The following is a 23,592-nucleotide window of genomic DNA, read 5'->3' as shown; positions in this document are numbered from 1 at the left end:
TTCAGCAGCACTTTTTCATAGGATTGCCAACAAGATAGCCAACGTCCAATGATGGATATGGCAGAAGAAGAAGAAGAAGAAGAAGAAGAAGAAGAAGAAGAAGAAGAAGAAGAAGAAGAAGAAGAAGAAGAAGAAGAAGAACGAACTCCCCGTGGAGATTCGTATCCTCACCACCCTCCAGGCCTTCCGCATAGCCCTTAAAACCTGGCTGTTCCGACAGGCCTGGGGCTAAAGACTCGCTGCCCCTCTTCGAATGGTATGACTGTTGTGCTTTTTAAATTATGCATGTTTTTTTATGTTTTTTGTAACTTTGTTTGTTTTTCCCCTCCCTTTGAGTTGTGAGCCGCCCTGAGTCCCTTTCAGGGAAAAGGGCGGCATACAAATAAATTAAAATGAAATGAAATGAAATGAAATGAAATGAAATGAAGAAGAAGAAGAAGAAGAAGAAGAAGAAGAAGAAGAAGAAGAAGAACTGTTCTTCAAAAATCTCTTCCACCAAAGTTTCATACATTTCATGATGAATACTAGTAACATAGTGTATAGAAAATCATTTCTTCCCTCATAACCAGAATAAAACACAGCTGGAGGGGACCTTGGAGGTCTTCTAGTCCTAACTCATAGCAGGAGACCCAATGCAAGAGTAGATAAATGGATGTCCAGTCTCTTAAAAGCCTCCCATGATGGAGTACCCACAACTTCTGAAGGTGAGCCAATCCACTGCTTAATTGTTCTCTCAGGAAATTTCTCCTTGGTTCTAGGTTGCCTTTCTCCTTGTTGAATTTCCGTCCATTGTTTCTTCTTCTGCCTTCAGGTGTTTTGGAGAATGGTTTGACCTCTTCTTTTCTGTGAGAGCCCCTCAAATATTGGAACACTGCTATCATGTCACCCCTAGTCCCTCTTTTCGCTAAACTAGACCTACCGAATTTCTGCAACCGTTTTTCATATGTTTTAGTCTCCAGTCTCCTAATCATTTTCATTGCTCTTTTCTGCACTCTGGAAAGAGTGCAGAAAAGATACATTTGAAATACAAAAAAAAAGCCAGAAACCAGATATATTTGAAATACAAAGAAGCCACAATTTTACACAAAACCCTTCATTCATGCTCAAAATGCTTTCATTCCATTAAGCATTTTTTTGGGGGGGGGGATTGTGATTAAGATTATTTTTTAAAAAATCCTTACATTGGCAAATCATACTGTATTAGAGATGGATGTTCCTTAAAGTCGATGTCATTAAAATGGTAGAAAAATTGAGACATCATCCCCCCAATAATAAAGTCGCCCGGCTGGTACCACTCATGTGGGACAAGGAAAGGATCGCTTGCAGGGCAGCTCAGAGTAATTTGTTTGTGCCCCCAAAATATCAGAAGGAATAACATTCTGACTCTTTAGTTATGGTGAAAATGTCCATCTCTTTTTATCAAATGGATAGGAAAGTAATTTAACGTTCATCCAATGATTGAGCTGAGGTTTAGATCTGAGAGTCCACCTAATGACCAAATCCATCACTATCTATTTGAAGATCCATGTGAGTGCAAGTTCATATCTTGGCTAACATCAAGAAAGACTTCCTGGCAGAAGGGACAGGTAGAAAGGACTCTATAGTAATGAATCCAACTAGCTCATTTTCTCCCTTGTGTCCATCTCAATGGAGTTCATGAGATACATCATAAGCAAACATGATTGCATCTTGATTGTTGCTGAATCTAAACATGCTTTTGCTCAGCAAGTGCGGGCCTAGCTAAGAAAATATTGTGATTCCCATAGGAAATAATTATTTTGTTATTGCTGAGATAATCTGTCTGGTGGTTTAATATGGAGAAGATATCAATTAAAATAATAAAGAAGGTGAATGACAATAAAAAAAATAGGCTTCATTGTTCAAATTCACACTTGCTTCTTACAATGGAGTCGTACTCCCATTTACCATGTAAAATGAACAGACGTTTAATAGAGAAGAGGAAAATTTTTTGTACCTATTAAGGAATACCAATTAAAGCAGGTAGACATTTTGAGGAGTTCATCCGTGTTTCGCAGGATGCTAATGTGAAATCAACACCAATATTGACATCATGGAATTACACACATCACACGCCAAAGGTGGTATTCAGCAGGTTCTGACCAGTTCTGGAGAACCGGTAGTGGAAATTTTGTGTAGTTTGGAGAACCAGTAAATACCACCTCTGGCTGGCCCCGCCCCCATCTATTCTCTGCTTTCCGAGTCCCAGCTGATCGGGAGGGAATGGGGATTTTAAAGTAACTTTCCCCTGGAGTTGGGAGAGAGTGGAGATTTTATAATATCCTTCCCCTGTCATGCCCACCAAGCCATGCTCACCAAGCCACGCCCACAGAACCGGTAGTAATTTTTGAATCCCACACACACACAAACAGAGGTTTTATTATTTTTACAAATAACTCAAGGCATCCAACATATCAAACACACTTTCCTCTTCCTATTTCCCCCCAAATAACAACCCTATGAGGTGTGTTGGACTGAGAGAGAAGGACTGTTCTAAAGTTGAATATGTCATTCACGCCTAAGGTGGGACTGGAACTCAGTCTCCTGCTTTCTAGACTGGTGTGGTATTTTATTAGGCATTGCATAATGGAAAGGGCCTCATTCAAAAGACTAGTGGAAGACATAACCAAATCAAACCAAATCAAATCAAAATTTATTATAGTCAATGGCCAGCATATACTTCTAATGGGATGTGTTAGATGGAAAAATACATTTTATATAATGTCTCCAAATTGCAACATTATTAAAATTGGATGATTAGGTACAGTAGAAAGACATTGGTGGATGGAGAGTGAATGGTTTTGACCCTTTATGAAAGCTTTTTTAAAAAAACACAGTTAAAGGTATGTTAAATGTTCCAAAAATTTCTAACTTTTACATTTCAAAGAAGGCCAATCAGTCTGCATACTGTATTAAATCAATGTGTATAAAATACTCATTAGTTTCCCCCATATTTATATAGTGGTTTATGAACTGAAGCTATTAAAAACCCACAACTGGAAGCTGCGAACCTTTAGGCATCCTTAAAGTAAATGAAAAGAGTAAGATTCTACATTTAGGCAAGAAAAACCAAATGCACAGGTACAGTATATGTGGTACCTTGCTCAATAGTAGTAACTGTGAGAGGGATCTTGGAGTCCTAGAGGACAACCATTTAAATATGAGCCAGCCGTGTGCAGCAGCTGCCAAAAAAAGCCAACACAGTTCTAGGCTACATAAACAGAGAAAGAGTGCAGAGAAGAGCAACAAAGATGATTAGGGGACTAGATGCTGAAACATATGATGAACAGTTGCAGGAACTGGGTATGTCTAGTTTAATGAAAAGAAGGACGAGGGGAGACATGATAGCAGTGCTCCAATATCTCAGGGGTTGCCACTAAGAAGAGAGATCAAACTATTCTCCAAAGCACCTGAGGGCAGAACAAGAAGCAATGGGTGGAAACTAATCAAGGAGAGAAGCAACTTAGAACTGAGGAGAAATTTCCTGACAGTTAGAACAATTAATCAGTGGAACAGCTTGCCTCCAGAAGTTGTGAATGCTCCAACACTGGAAGTTTTTAACAAGATGTTGGATAACCATTTGTCTGAAGTGGTGTAGGGTTTCCTGCCTAGGCAGGGGGTTGGACTAGAAGACCTCCAAGATCCCTTCCAACTCTATTATTCTATTCTATTCTATTCTATTCTATTCTATTCTATTCTATTCTATTCTATTCTATTCTAAATCTCTCCAATCTCCTAAGAATATAAAGAGATAGATGCTCAAAATCTCCCAAAAAATGTTGATGTATTGAAAGGGAAAAAAAGGGTTAGGTCAAACAATCTCGGAGAGTAGTTGAAAATGTAGCAGAATCAGCACTTCATTTGGAATAGGCAACAATGAATTTTAATAATAATCCCAATCCTATATAAAATCCTGTTTGATAGAAATAAGGACATCTATAACTCCCTGTAGCTAGCAGGCACTCTACTTTTTTGTTAATCATTTTACATAGCCCAAAAGAACATACAATGACATTCTCTTTAAAAGTTGAGCCGAGGTGGCGCAGTGGTTAAATGCAGCACTGCAGGCTACTTCAGCTGACTGCAGTTCTGCAGTTCGGCTGTTCAAATCTCAATGGCTCACAGTTGACTCAGCCTTCCATCCTTCCGAGGTGGGTAAAATGAGGACCCAGATTGTTGTTGGGGGCAATATGCTGACTCTGTAAACCGCTTAGAGAGGGCTGAAAGCCCTATGAAGCGGTATATAAGTCTAACTGCTATTGCTATTGCTAAGTTGTCCCAGAGATTTAGCTCAGGACCCAAAACAATGATATAGCACTTTGGCAAAAAAAAAAATGCATCTCAGTAATGCAGAGCTGGAGGACAGGAAGGAGAAGATTTTAGAGAATTACAAATGATAAAAGCTGAACTAAAAGAGCAGTAAATCATACCATTCTTTATTAGGGTAATTGCCTAGCATGAACATCTAATAAATCATGTGGCAGAAGGAACAATACATTTCCTTTCACTAGAAAGGATAGATAGAAAGATAGATAGAAAGTGAATAATTAGAAAGATTGATAGAAAGTGAATAATTATAACCAGGTATAAAACATTTTTTTAAAAAATACATTTATATTTTAGAAACACTATAATTTTCAAATTCCAAAAAAACTCCTAACCAATTCAAAAGTGATACCACATGATACCATTTTAGACACATGCTCATAAAATGTAATTAACTTTTTACTACATTTATCAAGTGTTTTAAGAATAGAAAGTATAAAAACCATATACGTGGCAGCTGCAAAATTTGGGCATCATTTGAGATGATATCTCTTGTATTTTAAGATTAACCAAGGAAGCTGGATTCTCATAGCCTTGTTTCCATTGGAATGTTGAAAGTGGGAAAGGTTGAGGCAAAATAATTTGGAAAGGTTATTGAAAATGAACATAAATACTTCTGTTGGGATGGGCGACATTAATAAACCTTAATAATCATATGTTTTTTTTCAAATTTCTTTTTAATGATTCTGTAAACCCTTGAACTGGGGTAGAGTTGGGGCAACTGAATGGAGCTGAATGTTTATTGACCAGATGGCCTTCCAGATACCTACATGGAGTTCACAGCAGCCAATTACCATATTTTTCAGAGTATAAGACACACCTTTTCCCCTCAAAACAAAAGCTGAAAATCTGTGTGCATCTTATACACTGAATAGAGCATTTTTTGCCTCCAGAAATTCCATCCCCTTCACCAAAACGGTAATGCATAGCCTTTAGGAGGCTTCCATAGTGATCCTGGGGGCTGGGGAGGTCTGAAATGAGTGAAAAACAGGCTGTTTGTTGCTCAATTTCCTCCCCCCCCCAGCTCCCAGGAGCATTCTATAAGCTTCCTAAAGGTTATGGATGCCCTTTTTTTGACAAAATGGGCCCATTTTTGTGAAAAATGGGCCATTTTCTGCTCATTTTTGCTCCCCCCACAGAAGCATTCTACAAGCCTCCTAAAGATGAGTCATGCCCTTTTTTGAAGAAAAAAAAACATGGGCCCATTTTCACAAAAAGCGGGTCGTTTTTGAGATGTCTGCAGAGAGCACAAACTTTTTTTTTTTAAATTTGCTCCTTCAAAATCTTGGTGTGCCTTATACTCTGGTGCATCTTATATTTTGAAAAATACAGTACTCATGGTGCCCAGAGAGAGAAATATCTGCCATTACCTAGTATCGAACTCACAGATATATATATATTACAACCCCCGGTATGCCCAAATATGGGAGGAAGATCACTACTGCCATTCTCTGTCCTTCGGCTCGTCCTTTATTTATTTATCAGCACAAATATAACACACACACACACACACACATGTGTGTACACATACACATAGACACAGACACAGATACATATACATACATACATACATATATACATACATATCCTGTTTTTCTACACTTTTCTGTCAGCAGTTTCTCATTCAAGAAAGATTACATGATGTACTAATTTTTCTTTATGACTTGCTCTTTGTGGTTTAGCATTTCGGCAGAAATATTCATCCCAGTAATGCAGTTTGAGGCCAAGATGGAGATGACCTCCATGGCTGCCATTTCTCAGAGCCAGAAATATTACACGATATGCTAATTCCTCTTTATGAGCTGCTCCCTGTGGTTGAGGTCAGGCCGCAAAACAATGATGTAGCATTTTGGGAGGAATATGCATCCCAGTAATGCAGCACTGGAGGCCAAGATGGAGAAGACCTCCACAGCTACCATGGCTTTTCCCTTTGTGGTCAGATAGGCTGGAAAGGAGATCCACACACTGGAAAAGGCTGAGTCAACCTTGAGCCGGTGAGATTAGAACCGCTGAACTGCAGATAACAGTCAGCTCAAGTGGTCTGCAGTACTGCACCCTAACCACTGCGCCACCTCAGCTCTTTTAAAGTAAATCATATCTGAATCAAGTTGTATAATATCTTGTTTTGATTTTGATTTGTCAGCTGCTGTTGTTCCATTTTTCCCATGGAAATAACATTAAATTAATACTAGAACAGATATTTGTCTTCCTCTGAAATATAGATTATCTAGATTCTACGTGTACTTATTTGATATTTGCTAGAGCAATGGGAAGAATAACTAAGTGAATGTTTAAAACACTGGCAATTACTATCTTTACAACTCTAACTCTCTTCCATTCTTTTTTCAAGTAGCTCCATTCATTTCTTCAAGGCATTTCTTTCAACAATTCAGCCGGCGAGAGAGTGTTCCTGAATGAGAAAGGAGAAGCAACTGGTGTATTCGACATCACCAACTTGATCACTTTTCCAAATAGATCCTTTCAGAGAGTTAGAGTTGGAAAGATGGATCCTCAAATTCCCAACACAAAGGAATTATTCATTGATGAAGAGGTGATTGTCTGGCACCCAGCTTTTAATCAGGTGTGGATTCATTTAATCAACTCTTCCTTGATCCATTTTGATCCCACGTGGCACATAGTCTCTTTAGAAATCAAATGTGTGATTTTTGAAATGGCATATTCTCTACAAATATTGTAAATGATCAAATATTCATCAAATGTACAAAATGAAACCACAATTTAAAAGACAGGTATTCATAGTTGGGTTACATATCCATTTGAAATCACAGAAGTTGTAACCACATATACAGTATCACTTTATCCACCCTGCCATTCTCCAAATATGCCATTTGCACATCCTTATAATGTCAACATTTAATAGATAGTATAAATATGTGATGGCTCAGTTGTTAAAGACACTAAGCTTGTCATCTGGAAAGCTGAGACCTCAGCACCACACAATAGGCTGAGCTACTATTCCTGCCTCAGCTCCTTCTCACCTAGGAATTCAAAACTATGCAAATGTGAGTAGATACATAGGTACCACTTTGGTGGGAAGGCAACAATGCTCCTGATGCCTTTGGCATATAGCCACGCTGGCCATATGACACAGGTCTGAAGATGATTGTCTTCAGACAATGCTGACTCCCTTGGCCAAGAAATGGATATGATCATTATACCCTAGAGCAGTAATAGTATCCTCTTTTCAAAACCAAGTCAGTAGCGGGAGCCCACATTGGGGCACATGCAGAACTTTCTGCACATGCGCAGAAAGTCTGTGATGATGTCTTGGTAGGTGGCCGGAACCTGCCAGAATACCTCCAATCAGCTGTTCCAGGCTGCAGGGATTGCTACAGACCATCATTGTCTCCATGATTTGCATTTTTGGCCTCTGGTTTCAAGGTTTTAAGGTTTATTAGCATTTGTATGCCGCCCACTCCCTAGAGACTCTGGGCGGCTTACAGATAAAAAGGGAACATATAAAAATTAAAGGAAAACAAACATTAAAATTACACAACATGCATACAGCTTAAAATGGGGCTGGATAAAATCAACAGCCCCAGGCCTGCCGGAACAGCCAGGTCTTAGTTGCTTTACGGAAGGCTGGAAGAGTAGTAAGGGTCCGGATCTCTACAGGGAGATCGTTCCATAGGGCTGGAGCAGCTATAGAGAAGGCCCTCCCCTGGGGGGCCGCCAACCGACATTGACCGGCCGATGGAACCCGGAGGAGGCCTAATCTCTGTGATCTTATTGGTCTCTGGGAGGTAAATGGCAGGAGGTGGTCTCTCAGGTAGCCAGGTCCTAAACCATGTAGGGCTGGTGGGGCTAGGTTGAGTGTATAAGACACACCCAAATTTTCACCTTCTTTTTTGGGTGGGAAAGGTGCATCTTATACTCTGGAAAAAAAACAGTAGGTATAGCATGAAAAAATTACCTGCCAAGGGAGCAGATTTGGAAATTCAACCCTTTGAATCTCTAGCGGTTGGGACTTTGAGCTCATGGCCTCGTGCAAAGAATGTGCCACTGCATAAACAGCATTGTAGATGCTGTAGCTTTGGCCAGTCATCTGAAATTCAAAAAAAGGGCCAGGTAGATTTTCCAGTTTCTCTTCCCCAGTACATGTTTCATTGATCAATGGAGGTAAGCCTGCCTTTGAAAATGAACAATCAAACAACTGCTCCCAAACCTCTTGAAGGAATCCATCTTTGTGAAGGTTTGAAGGTTTGATGACTTGAAGAAATTCTTTAAAGCCTCAAATTTCTCTGGAATGCACCATAAAGGAAAGAGCCCCATGGAACAACTGGAAATCCCAACTCCTTTGAGTTCCCATCAGGATGAAATCAATCAGATTCATCAGGATACAAACCTTCCTAAATAGCGTATTCTCTTTATCTCCAGGGTCACGTAGAGACATGATCTTTCTGAGCCACACTATTGTGAATGATTCTCCATGGACAAGAAAAACATTCGCTTTCTGATCTGTGAGTTTATCAGAAATAATTGAGACTGAATTAAACAATTTGGACAGGTCTTCCAAATGGATATGCTGTGGAATGTTTTCTGTGAAAGCTAAACAGACCCCATTCTGTGAAAGCAACGGTTGCAGTTTCTGCAAAAAACGCTCTTCCTTATTTTCAGAAGCAAAGAGTCCAATCCACGTCCATCCAAAATGGAGAAGAAGCTGTATAAGTCCAGTGTACTGATGCTCCTCTTTGGGGACCATGCAATAAAGTGGAAATAACTCAGTAATCTGAAAGTCCTCTTGGGCAAAGGAACCATAAATCAACTAAACAAAAAGAGAAATTCATTGTTCATAAAAGTCATGGGAAAAAATATGAAGACTGCCAGTTAGAAACTTAATGTAGCTTTCCCTACATCGAACATTTGTTCAATTCTATGTAGATTATGACAATTCTGATGAAAAAGAGAAACAACTAAAATTCCTTGAGCTTATGCGTTCTTCTCAGCCTAAGGAAAGTATTCTTAGGAACCAGTCTTACTGGATTACCTTCTTCCCTTGTTTTTAGCGGATAACATAAAATACTTATACATGAAAAAAATATGCCCATAAGATACTGGAGGCATAGAAAGAATTAATCATCTCTTCATTTACTACAATTATTATAGAGATCTTCAAAAGGGTTCAGCTACAGGAATTGGGTATGTATTTAAGTATGTAGAGCCTGATGAAAAGAAGGAGTAGGGGAGACATGATAACAATGTTGCATTATTTGAGGGGCTTCTACAGAGAAGAGAGGGTCAAACTATTTTTCAAAGCACCAAAAGGCGAGACAACAAACCATGGATGGAAACTAACAAGGAGCCAAGAAACCTACAACTAAGATAAATTTCCTAACGGTGAAAATAATTAACCAATGGAACAACTTGCCTTAAGAGGTTGTGAATTCTCCATCATTGGAAGCTTTCAAAAAGAGACTGGACAATCATTTATCTGAAATGGTGTAGGGTCTCCTGATTGAAGAGGGGGTTGGACTAGAAGGCCTTCAATTACCCTTCCAATTCTATTATTTTATGTTCTATGCGCTTTTCAATCCTCCTAGTGACACAACTCCAGGTAGTGATCAAACCACAATGCCAGGCAGCTGCATCACACATCATATTTAAGTGATTGTTCACTAGGACTCCAAGATCCTTCTCCTGCTATTGAACCAAGTTTTCTCTGCATCGGTACATTTGTTTTTTCTTGATTGCATTGTTGAAAAGTCATACCTGACTTTTAGTCCATGAAAGAAAACTATGATAGGTCTTCAGAAAAACAACAACACATATACCAAGTGATGGGTCAACCAACCCTCTCAAATAAGATTAATTTTGTACTGCAATTTGTGGTTTAAATTAAGTTCTAATCTATGATTGTAATAAAAGTCTTAGATTTTCTTGACTGTTCATTTTGAGCCAGTATATTGAGTTGCAGAAGGAAGAGCAAAGGGAACAAAATTGAAGTCCTACAGAAAGATATGGCAAAATAATAACTAACCCTGTAGCACCAATCAGGGCTGTGTTCCTACCGGTGTTGGTACTGGTTCGCTTCACTTGCTTCACTCCCACACACGCATGGCACACGCAAGCTCAGTTCACTGTAAATTGTTCTGCGTATGAGCGAAGAACACGAACAGCTAATAAAAAACATGCTGGCAATGGCCCGGGAGACCGGGAAACTGGTTGGAGGGCGTGGCTAGCCTGGGTCACTGCCGGTTCTGTGACCCAGGCCAAATTACCACTACCGGTTCGCCCTAACCGGTGTGAACCTCTAGAAATCCACCTCTGGCCCCAATCCTTCAACAATTTCTAAGAAAAACAGTCGAATTTTATACTAAACTACTTTTATCACACACCAACCAAATCATAGCAAGGTGACCTATTGCAGCAAATGTATGATTGTAATAAAAGATATGTTTTTTTAAAACTAGATTACCTTGAGACTGCCTAAAGCATTGTGGGGAAAACAGAAGAAAGGAAAGTGTATTTATTTGAAATCCTGCAGAAATGTATAGCAAACAGCTAGTATCTACTATTAATTACAAAATAGCTTTCTTCTCTCACTCCACCCCAAAGTACCTGTGGAACTTAGTAGACATGTATAGTTTCTGCCATAAAGGATGATGTTTCAGGACCTAATCCCCCAATTATGGCTATGAGATTTTTCTGGCTGTCACATTTGTAGTTGGGGACTAATTCCTGGGATTTGAAAAGCAGGTCCAGAGTGGTACGATAGGTCATCCTTGGATTGTTGTAACTGTCATAGATGTGGAACCCAAGAGTGATATTAGGTAAGATCTGGGAGTCCTCATTGATCTCCTTCACAGCAAAGGCCAAGGTGAGGATGTGCTGGTAGAATTTGGTTATGACACTGCAAATAGTTTGTATTGAACAAAATAAGTTGACAATTCTTTTATGGTGAAAGCATTAATATACGAGTAACAACCACTTCTGTCTCTTTTGTAAGTGAGAAGATGAGGCACTTTGTAAAAACACTCAATAATTTGTATAGTTTTATAATAACAAAGAAATGTTAATGGATAATATTTAATGATACATACAGGTGTGTTATGGGGGGGGGGGAATGCTTAGATATCTTACTTAACTGAATTTGTTTTAGAATATGCCTTAAAGGTGTAATGTTATTGGAGATCTATTGAAACTGCAAATGAATGCCAGTAGGTGGTTGTGTCTTTAAATATAAATGATTCTAGATAAAAAACATGTTTAAATAATGGTAATTAAATGAGAATTGTGGTACAGGGATAGTAAAATACATAATTTTTCTTTCTTCACTTAAAATGTACAACTCGATTTCAATTAGGTATATGTAAGGATTGTGGAAGAAATGCACGGAATATATTTGTAACCAATCGATAAGCTTTCTACAAGATGTAACGAAAGATGAGTCTTTTTTGTGTTTTTGTTTAACTAAAACAATAAAAAAATTTCTCCCCAAAAATAATTTGTATAGTTTTCAACTATGTAACGGGTTTCTATGATTTCCAACAAATATGAATAGAATGAAGTTGTGGTTTTTTTCAACCTATGACATTTATTTCTATCAGTTTGGCACAATATAGAAAGGATCACTCATTTAATATACATATGTCATGTGAGTAGTGACTGCACAGCCTAGATCATTTTAATTATCTAATACTCACTAAATGTTCCCCAAAAGACTTCTTGCACCATAATTTCATACATTTCATGAGTAAGTCTTTAATACAATGAAAAGAAAAGGATTTGTTTCCCTATTCTATTCTATTCTATTCTATTCTATTCTATTCTATTCTATTCTATTCTATTCTATTCTATTCTATTCCCAGTACTCTTCAACATCTTCATCAATGATTTGGATGAGAGGATAGATGGGGAACTCATCAATTTTTCAGATGACAACAAACTGGCAGGAATAGCCAAAACTCCAGAATATAGGCTCAAGATACAGAAAGTTCTTGACAGACTTGAACATTGGGTGCTATCTAACAAAATGAAGTTCAATGGTGAAAAAAGTAAGGTTCTACATTGAAGCAAGAAAAGCAAAATGCACAGGTACAGTATAGGTGGTACCTTGCTCAATAGTAGTAAACTGTGAGAGGGATCTTGGAGTCCTAGTGGAGAAGCATTTAAATAAGAGCCAGCCATGTGCAGCAGCTGCCAAAAAAGCCAACACAGTTCTAGGCTACATAAACAGAGGGATGGACTCAAGGTCACATGAAGTGTTAATACCACTTTATAATGCCTTGGTAAGGCCATACTTGAAATATTGCATTCAGTTTTCGTCATGAAGATGTAAAAAAGATGTGGCGACGCTTGAAAGGGTGCAGAGAAGAGCAACAAAGATGATTAGGGGACTGGAGTCTAAAATATATGAAGAAAGGTTTCATGAACTGGGTATGTCTAGTTTAATGAAAAGAAAAATTAGGGGAGACCTGATAGTACTGTTCCAATATCTTAGGGGTCGCCACAAAAAGAGAGAGTCAAACTATTCTCTATTATTCTATTCTATTCTATTCTATTCTATTCTATTCTATTCCTCCAAATATTTAGTTATTTATTTACTTATTTTATTTTATTATACAATTGTATCACAGTGGCCAGTTGTTTCGCCGGATTTGGCATTGGTTACTAGTTGGGCCCCACCCAGGGGCCTAGGACGTCGTAACGTATTTTCGTAATATGCGTGCAGATCCAAGCAGTGCGGCTTTTTGCATTTGACTGATGGTGATTTTGTCAATTTTTAACTGTTTTAAATGTAATTCCAGTGCTTTTGGTATAGCACCCAGTGTGCCAATTACCACTGGAATTATCACTGCTGGTTTGTGCCATAGTCGTTGAATTTCGATTTTTAAGTCCTTGTATCTTGCGATTTTTTCATGTTCCTTCTCGGCGACCCTGCTATCACCTGGTATTGCGATGTCTATGATTGTGACCTTATTTTTCTCAACCAGTGTGATGTCTGGTGTATTATGCGCCAGTATTTTGTCAGTTTGTATACGGAAATCCCACAAGATCTTGACCATCTGATTTTTGGTGACGTTTTCAGGCTGATGTTCCCACCAGTTTGTTGCTGTTTTAATATTATAATTTTTGCACAAATTCCAATGGATCATTTGTGCTACTGAATTGTGCCGCAATTTATAATCAGTCTGCATGATTTTTTTACAGCAGCTGAGTATGTGATCAACAGTTTCATCAGCTTCTTTGCAAAGTCTGCATTTGGCATTATCAGAGGATTTTTCGATTTTGGCCTTAATGGCATTTGTGCGGATAGCTTGTTCTTGCGCAGCCAGGATTAGTGACTCTGTTTCTTTCTTTAATGTACCTGTTGTTAACCATAACCAAGTTTGTTCACTGTCCACTTTATCTTTTGTTTTTTCCAGAAATTGGCCATGCAGTGCTTTGTCCTGCCAACTTTCCATTCTTGATTTTATCACATCTTTTCTGTATTCTTGTTTCGTCTGTTGGGCCTTCAGTAGATTTTTGTTCTTTACTTCGATTAATAGATGTTCTTGACTTTCTTTTAAATAATCAGCCAGTGCGTGTTTTTCTTCTTCAACTGTTTGCTTCACTTGTAATAATCCTCTGCCACCTGATTTTCGGGGCAGATATAGTCTATCAGTATCACCACGTGGATGTAAACTGTAGTGCATTATCATTAGTTTCCTGGTTTTTCGGTCCAAAATGTTCAAATCAGCTTGTGTCCAGTTAACTATACCAGCTGTGTATCTTATAACTGGTATTGCCCAGGTATTTATGGCCTTGATTGTTATTATTATTATTATTATTAATAATAATAATAATAACAATAATAAATAACTCAAGGCAGAGAAAATATCTAACACACCCTATTGCTATGATAGTATATGATATAATATACTATGATGTGAAAGCATATAATAGATAATATAGCAGCATTCTAAAGAAGAGGGCATAAATCTATTCTCCAAAGCACTTGAAGGCAGTACAAGAAGCGATGAGTGGAAACTAATCAAGGAGAGAAGCAACTTGGAACTTAGAAGAAATTTCCTGACAGTTCGAACAATTAATCAGTGAAACAACTTGCCTCCAGACTCCAATAGGAAGTTTCTTGAAAAGAGACTGGATAACCGCTTGTCTGAAGTGGTGTAGGTGTAAGGGCAACTTCCTTGGCCCTTCCAACTCTGTTATTCCGTTAGTCCTATTATCCTCACAACACAGAGGTGGGTTCCTACCAGTTCGCACCTATTCGGTAGAACCGGTTCGTCAAATCTACCGAACCGGTTAGAAGAGGTTCCACAGTGGACCCGGAAAGCAGGCCACACCTACAGAAGAGGTTCCAAACATTTTTGAAACCCACCACTGTCACAACAGCAAGAAAGTGGGTTGGGCTGTGAGAGAGTGACAGGATTAAAGTTACCCAGTTGGCTTTCATGGCTTAAGTGGGACTTGAACTCTCACTTCCTAACCCGCCTCAATCACTAGACCAAAGTGAGTCTCAAATCTGAATCTGACTCTCAAATCAAATATTTCACTTATGAGCGAATGCAGCAATCTCTTTTGAGCAGGGAGCTTCAAAGCCACAAACCAGAGTAGAAAATATTGAACTGATACTCAAAGGAAAGAAAAATGGTGGTTGCTGGCTGTGACTGTCACAATTTCCATGGCTCTGTTTCAGTAGGCTGTGTGTTGCGCCATTGAATCCTTGTCTTCATGTGTAATGTCACACAAGGACACTTGAACGTCTTCTTTGAAACCTTCATCTCTCCCTTACCAAATTATAGTATGCAACATACCATATTTCTTGAGTACTTGTTCTATTATTGATGGTTGTCCCAAAGGTAATTTTTCAAAAGGCAACTGGACTGGACATAGAAACTCTCTAAACATTCACATTTCAAAGACCTAGACCTATCCCAAAGAAATATCCCCCTGATACCATGTTAAATACATCTTCATAAAACATAATTCCCTTTTTACTACATTTATGAAGTCATTTCTAAATAGAAAATATAAAAAGCATGAAAATGGCAATGTCCCATTCTCTAAGGAGATAAATTTACTGGGACTAAGAAGGCAGGCCTTCTTCATGGTGGCTCCCACATCTGGAACATCATCCCTTCAGAAATTAGACTGTCCCCCACTTTGACACTCTTATGTAAAGTACTAAAGGCCTGGTTTTGCCAGCGGCCTAGGGAATCGTGGGTGGGATGGAGCCCATCAAATGACTTATTTGATTCTGTGTTGTCATTGGGGGGGGGGTATCATTTTTTTTGTTCGTATATTGTTTTATTGCTTATAAGCTGCCTAGAGTCACTGTGAGCAAGTAGGCAAGCATTTAAATTTTCTTCATAAATAAGTAAACTGGATACATTGGATAAGATTTAATTCAATATCTCAAATATTCTGACACGACAACTGGATTCTCAACATCTTGCTTTTTGGGGCGTTGAAAGACAGAAAGTGTGTAATTAAATAATATTGGAGAATGATAACAAATGCTGCAGCAGGAGCATTTCTTTTCCAATTGACCACTATAATAAATCTTGGTGACTAGGATAATTTCTCTATTGTCAGATTTAATGACTTCTATATATCTCTTATAGATAGCAAACAATCCTTCTCTTTTTTTGTGTGAGCAATTTCTCAAAGCCAGAAAAATTACATGATGTGCTATTTTCTCTTTTTGAGTTGCTCCCTGTGGTTGAGGTCAGGCCGCAAAACAATGATGTAGCATTTTGGCAGGAATATGCATCCCAGTAATGCAGCGCTGGAGGCCAAGATGGAGAAGACCTCCACAGCTACCATGGCTTTTCCCTTTGTGCTCAGATAGGTTGGAAAGAAGGAGATCCACACACTGCAAAAGGCCAACATGCTGAAGGTGATGAACTTGGCTTCATTAAAGCTGCCAGGTAATGTACGGGCAAAGAAAGCCACAATAAAGGTGGCGATGGCCAAGATACCCATGTAGCCCAAGACACAATAGAAGAAGAAAGCTGACCCCTCATTGCACTGTAAAATCATTTCTTGGGGCTGTGAGTGCTTGTCCAACTCAGGGAATGGAGTTGACCACCAAAGAATGCAAAGACATACTTGGAATAGAGAACAGGAAAGGACAGTACAAAAAGCCAATCTATTCCCCACCCATTTTCTCATCTGAGATCCTGGGTTAGTGGCCATGAAGGCTACAACCACAGTGATGGTTTTGACCAGGACACAAGAAATGGCCACTGAGAAGGTGATGCCAAACATTGATTGTCGGAGAAGGCAGGTCACTTTGCCAGGCTGGCTGAGGAAAAGCAAAGAGGAGAGAAAACAGAGCAGAAGAGAGACAAGGAGGGTGTAGGTGAGGGACCTGTTGTTGGCTTTGACAATGGGAGTGTCCTTGTACTTAATAAATGTTCCAAGTACCCAAGAGGTCAATAAGAAGAAACCAAGGGCTGCTGAGGCTAAACCAATTCCTAAGGTTTCTTCAAAAGTTAGAAAGACCAGCAGTTTCAGGATACATCCATTCTTTTCTTTATTTGGGTAATGATCTTCTGAACATTGAAAACAGTCATCCATATCTGAAAGGAAAGTCAAGGAAAGCTCTTATACATTCCATATTTTTGAAAATGATATTCTTTATGGGTGCTAACCATTATCCGGCTCACAATTTTTTTAATTGGCTACCAGTTGGATCATGTTTTTATGGAAATGCAGTTTTTCCATCATTTTATCAGCTGGGACCAGCATAAAAGTAGTACAATGGGAAGGACAATTATTCTATGAAATACAGTCCTGTCTAGCACTTCAAAATTATTAAAATTTAGACCATTTCGACTTTTCCTATTTTTCCAAAACAAAGAGAAGAAATCTGTGAGGTTGGATGTAAGAGCTCAGGTCTTATTGGGCAAACTTGGAATTGAGAATGACAGATTGCGATTCACAAGTATAGAAGTGAATATTCACCTTGAAGAACTCACAGAACTATTTGCTACATTAAAGTAGTGTATTACAGTTTCCTTAGGAGTATCTAATGACAACTGGAATGTCTAACCTACCCATTTGAATTGAAATCTTTCCTTCTGGGCAAGGAACACAGTCGTAGCAACAGAATTGCTTTCCTTCCAAGCTTTTCTTGCAGTATCCAGGGCAGCAGGGATCATTACACAGAGAAATTGGAATAACCTGGTGATAAACATAAATTCCTAAAGGGTTAGTCCTGGTCTATGTATAAAGTACAGATTTCCCTGTCCAGTCATATCCGACTCTAAGGCACAATGTTCATCTCTGTTTCCTTGGCTGAGGGAGCCAGCATTGTCCGAAGTTATTTTCCATGGTCATGTGGCCAGCATAGCTATATGCCAAATGCACAAGGAACACTGTTCCTACCAAAGTGGTACCTATGAGTCTACTCACATTTGCATGCTTTTGAATTCCTAGTTGAGAAGGAGCTGAGGCAAGAGAAGGAGCTCACCCTATTGCATAACATGCTGGTGTCAAACCTGGGCTGTCAGCTTTCCAGCTGAGAAGCTCAGTGGATTTAACCATTGAGCCAAGACATATGTTTACTAGCCAATAAAATATTGACATTATAAAGGATGTGCAAATGGCATGTTTGGAGAATGGCAGAGAGAATAAAGAAATAGATGTGATTACAACTCCTTTGATTTCAAAAGGAAAGGTAACCTAAATGTGAATACCTATCTTTTAAATTGTAATGTCACTTTGTCAATTTGATGAAAGCTTGAACATTGACAATATTTGCACAGAATATGCCATTTCAAAATGAGAGAGAAAATTAGATTTCTAAAGAGATTATGTTCAATATTAGATCAAAATGGATCAGGGAAGAGTTGTTTAAATGGGTCTGTACCTGGTTGAAAGCTGGATGCCAGACAATCACCTCTTCATCAATGATTAATTCCTTGGCGTTGGAAATTTGAGGATCCAACTTTCCAACTCTAACTCTCTGAAAGGATCTGTTTGGAAAAGTGATCAAGTTCGTGATGTCGAATCCACCAGTTGCTTCCCCTTTCTCATTCAGGAACACTCTCTCCCCAGCTGAATTGTTAAAAGAAATGCCTTGAAGAAATGAATGGAGCTACTTGAAAGAGAATGAGAGAGAGAGAGAGAGAGAGAGAGAGAGAGAGAGAGAGAGAGAGAGAGAGAGAGAGAGAGAGAGAGAGAGAGAGAAAATGAGTGAATTGGAAGGATAATAATAATAAAGTGGCCAACATATTTAACTTTCGCTTACTCATTATTCCCTTTACCATATCTAAACTCATCATACATTGTTTGTTTTTCATCAGTTCAAAGATTCTCCACATCATGAGACCTCACAAATTTCCTTTAGCCAGATTTTATCATCTTACACTCAATTGTTGTGACAGAGAGAGTGTAAAGTACCCTAACAATGCCTGCTTCATAATAAGCGGCCCAATATTGTAATACAAAAACCAGTGATTTATTAACAGCTTCATTAGGCATTCTTCATTAGACATTTCTTATTTGCAGCCATCTTTTTTTGCTTTCTTTATCTGCTTTTGAACTTTGCCTGTGTTACTGTCCTCCCTTCAGCCTGTCATAAATCATGTTATCCAATAGCTTCATTCATTTCAACCCAGCTACTGCAATCTGAGATCCGGCTCGCTTCCACTCTGCATGGAATGTCAACACAAAGAGTTGACAGAGAGAGTGGGGGGGAGAGGGATGGAAAGAGAGAGAAGGATATAGATATTGAGGGAAAAGAGAGAAGGATGGATAGAAAGAATGAGAGAGAGAGAAGGATGTAGAGAGATATTGACAGAAAGAGATAGATAGATGGAGAGATGGAGAGAATGAGAGAGAAAAGAATGAGAGAGAGAGAAAGATGTAGAGAGATATTGACAGAAAGAGAGAGATAGATGGAGAGATGGAGAGAATGAGAGAGAGAAAGATGGAGAGAGAGAAGAATGGAGAGAGAATTATATTGAGAGAGAGAAGGATGGAGAGAGAGAAAGAGAGAGAAGGAGATTGAAGAGGATGGAGAGAGTGAGAGAAGGATTGAGACAGGGAGAGAGAGAGAGAAAGTGAGAGAAAGAAGGATGGAGAGAGAGAAGGAAGGAGATAGAGAGATTGAGAGAAAGAGAGGGGGATGGATGGAGAGTGGTAGAGAGAGAATGAGAAGAATGAGAGAGAGGAGATGGAAAGAGAGAGTAGGATGGAGAGAGAAAAGGAGAGAGAGAAGGATCGAGGGAGAAAATGAGAGAGAAAAGGATGGAGAGAGAGAGAAGGATGGAGAGAGAGAAAAGGATGGAGAGAGAGAAAAGGATGGAAAGAAAGAAAGAGAGATGGATGGATAGAGGGAGAATGAGAGAGAGAAAGATGGAGAGAGATAGAGAGAGAGAGATGGAAGGAGAGAGAAAGATGGAGAGAGAGAATGATTGAGAGAGAAGGATGGAGAGAAAGAGAGAGACATGGATGGAGAGAGAGAGAATGTGAAAATGAGAGAAAGATGGATGGAGAGAGAGAAGGAAAGAGAGAGAGATTGAGAGAAAGTGAGAGAGAAATGGATGGAGAGAGGAAGAGAGAGAATGAGAGAATGAGAGAGGGAGAGAGAGAGAGAGAGAGGGAGGAAGATGGAAAGAGAGAGAAGGATGGATATATCTCTGCATCCCAACTCTGAAATGTTCATGAGCCAAGGGCAAGTTCATTAGAGAACTGGCTGAGGATAATTTGGGATAGCAATAGCACTTAGACTCACATACCACTTCACAGTGCTTTGCAACTGTCTCTAAGCAGTTTGCAGAGTCAGCATTTGTGCCCAACAACCTGGCTCCTCATTTTACTGAACTCAGAAGGATGGAATGCTGAGTCAATCTTGAGCCAGTGGGCATTGAACTGCCAAACTGCTGGCAACCGGCAGCCAGTACAAGTAGCCTGCAGTACTTTCTCTAACCACTGCGCCACCACAAGCTAATAAGAAAAGTGAAGTGTCCTACATTTCAGAATATTGGGAGGCGGGGCACAAAAAGAAGAAAGAGTGCCTTCAGACCCAATGCAATTGAATTCTTCTTGGAATCCAGATGGATAAACCCACAAGACAGGACAATTCTATGTGGAAGTGAAAAGTTATTTATAAAACAAAAATTGATGCATACAGTACATTCCCTTGGCTATACTGAAATTAGTAAAGGTGCGGCTTAAGTTTGTACTCTTATTTTATAAACCTAATAGCTTTGTTGCCTCAGTCTCTCTATTGAGTTGTAACCATAAAGATAAAGGTCCCCCTCGCACTTATGTGCTAGTCATTCCCGACACTACAGGGGGATGCTCATCTCTGTTTCAAAGCCGAAGAGCCAGTGCTGACCGAAGACGTCTCCGTGGTCATGACTCAAGGCCGAAGGCGCACGGAACACTGTTACCTTCCCCCCAAAGGTGGTTCTTATTTTTCTACTTGCATTTTTACATGTTTTTGAAGTGTTAGGTTGGCAGAAGCTGGGACAAGTCATGGAACTCCCTCCATTAACGCGGCACTCAGGATTCAAACTGCCGAACTGCTGACCTTTCTGATCGACAAGCTCAGAGTCTTAGCCACTGAACCACCATGTCTGTGGCCATAGGACAAGGTAAATAAGCTATGATGACTGAAATACAAGAGAGATGTAGCATGAAAAAAATTACCTGCCAAGGCTGCAGATTTGGAAATTCAACCCTTTGAACCTCCCTTGGTTGGGATTTTGAGCTCATGGCCTTGTGCAAAGAATGTGCCACTGCATAAACAGCATTATAGATGCTGTAGCTTTGGGCAGTCATCTGCAACTCAAACAGAGGACCAGGTAGATTCTCCAACTTCTCTTCTCCAGTGCAGGTTTCAGTAATCATAGGTGAAGACAATTCTCTATTTGGAAATGAACAATTGAACAATTGCCCCCAAACCTCTTGAAGAAATCCATCTTTGTGGGTTGAAGGTTTGATGACTTGAATAAATTCTTCGAAGCCTCGAACATCTCTGGAATGCACAGTAAAGGAAAGAGCCCCATGGAACATCGGGAGGTCCCATCTCCTTTGGATTCCCAACAGGATGAAATCAATCGGATTCATCAGGATCCAAACCTTCCTCAATAACGCACTCTCTTTATTTTCAGGATCCCATAGAAACATGATCGTTCTGAGCCACAGTATTGTGGTTGACTCTCCGTGGACAAGAAAAACATTCGCTTTTTGATCCATCAATTTATTAGAAATAACTTTGATTGAATTGATCAATTCTGGGATGTCTTCCAAGTTGAGATATTGTGGAATTTTTTGTGTGAAAGCTAAACAGACCCCTTTCTGTGAAAGCAATGGCTGCAGTTTCTGCAAAAAACGCTCTTCCTTATTTTCGAAAGCAAAAAGTCCAATCCACGTCCATCCAAAATGGAGAAGAAGCTGTATAAGTCCAGTGTACTGATGCTCCTCTTTGGGGACCATGCAATAAAGTGGAAATAACTCAGTAATTTGAAAGTCTTCTTGGGCAAAGGAACCATAAATCAACTAAACGAACGGAAAAGAGAAATTCATTATTCATGAAAATCATGGGGAAAATATGAAGAAGACTGCGGGACAGAAACTCAATGAAGCTCTCCCTACATTGAACATTTGTCCAATTCTATGTAGATATTTGCTGAAAAGAGGAGCAAGCAAAATTTCTTGATGAAATATTTTCTCATCAGAAATATAACGAGATTACATTCACACTCACTTTCCTAATACCAATTTTGCCTTCTCAAGTAAGATTAATTTTGTACTGTAATTTGTGATTTAAATGTAAATTAATAAAGGGTTTATATTTTCTTGACTGATTTTTTGAGTCAACATCTTGAGTTGTGGGAACTGCAGAAGGGATGGGAAGAAAAGAGAGCCAAATTGAAGTCATGCAGAATGGCATGGCAAAATACCAATCCTACAGAACCAATCCTTCAAAAATGGCTAAGAAAAACCCTAAATCACTTTCATCCTACACCAAGCAAATTGGAGCAAGAGTTGTTACCTATTGCTGGTTTGCAGTCAAAATATATGCATGATTGTAATAAAAGATTTTGATTTAATTGGATTGCCTTGAGCCAGTCTATTGAGTTCTGGGGAAAACAGACAAGTGGTGATAGAAGTGTATTTAATTGAATTCCTACAGAAAGGAATGGAAAGCAACTAGTATATATTATTAATTACAAACTTTTCTCTCTCACTCCACCCCAAACTACCTGTGGAACTTTGTAGACATGTACAGTTTCTGCCATAAAGGATGATGTATCAGGACCTAACCCTCCAATGATGGCCATGAGTTTTTTCTGGCTATCACATTTGTAGTTGGGGACAAATTCCTGGGATTTGAAAAGCAGGTCCAGAGTGGTACGATAGGTCATCGTTGGGTTGTTGTAACTGTCATAGATGTGGAACCCGAGAGTGACATTGGGTAAGATCTGGGAGTCCTCACTGATCTCCTTCACAGCAAAGGCCAAGGTGAGGACGTGCTGGTAGAATTTGGTTATGACACTGCAAATAGTTTAAACACCCCCATTGAACAATATAAGTTGACAATTCTATTGTGGTGAAAGCATTGCTATATGAGTAACAACCATTTCTGTCTCTGGTGTAAGTGAGAGTCTTTGTAAAGCACTCAATAATTTCTATAGTTTTCAACTACAGCATTTCCATGATTTGCAACAAATATATATAGAACAAAGTTGTGATTGTTATTTCAAACATGTATTTCTATTATGTATTCTACAAAATAGAATACAGCCAGCAAGTATCACTCTTTTAATATATGTAAGCAATGCAAGGAGTGACTGCACAGACCGGATAATTATACACACTAAATGTTCTCCAAAATGTTCCCCAAAAGACTTTTTGCACCTTAACTTCAAGCAGTTTGTGAATAAGAATTTAATACAATGAGAAGAAAATGATTTGTTTTCCCACAATGAAATATGTTTGAAAGACAAGGGCAAGACAAGCAAGAGTAAGTTTATATAAAAACCTTGCATTTATTCTCAAAGAACTATTAGTCAAAAAAAGAATTTTGGCAGATCTAACTCAGTTTAGAAAATGAATGGAAAGAAAAATAGAACAGAGCAGAACACAACACAACATAAATCTTTATTGGCCAAATGTGACTGGACACAAAATTAATTTGTCTCTGGTTCCTAAAAAAAGTGTTCATAAAAGAAAAAAAATGCATTCATCAAGAATCATAAGCTACAACACTTAGTGATAGACATAGGTTACCAATAAGCAAATCATCCTAGGAAATAGCTAAAA

General features: G+C 38.9%; 1 protein-coding gene across 1 annotated transcript; it reads right to left on the bottom strand.

The window, feature by feature from the left end:
- Positions 1-15,786: 15,786 nt before the first annotated feature.
- On the bottom strand, positions 15,787-22,694 carry LOC148046851 (vomeronasal type-2 receptor 26-like). Its single transcript, XM_087715008.1, has 4 exons — positions 22,533-22,694; positions 20,974-21,825; positions 17,370-17,496; positions 15,787-16,892 (listed from the first exon to the last, which is right to left on the bottom strand). Exons 1-4 carry the CDS (start codon positions 22,692-22,694, stop codon positions 16,000-16,002), a joined length of 2,034 nt encoding a protein of 677 aa, XP_087571134.1. The 3' UTR covers positions 15,787-15,999.
- Between the last annotated feature and the right edge of the window lie 898 nt (positions 22,695-23,592).

Source organism: Thamnophis sirtalis, unplaced genomic scaffold (genome assembly GCF_051295495.1).
Source record: "Thamnophis sirtalis isolate CommonGarterSnake01/CBP01778 unplaced genomic scaffold, rThaSir2_p1.2 scaffold_4, whole genome shotgun sequence".
Taxonomy (NCBI): Eukaryota; Metazoa; Chordata; class Lepidosauria; order Squamata; family Natricidae; genus Thamnophis; species Thamnophis sirtalis.
This window is presented reverse-complemented; position numbering and strand designations above follow the sequence as displayed.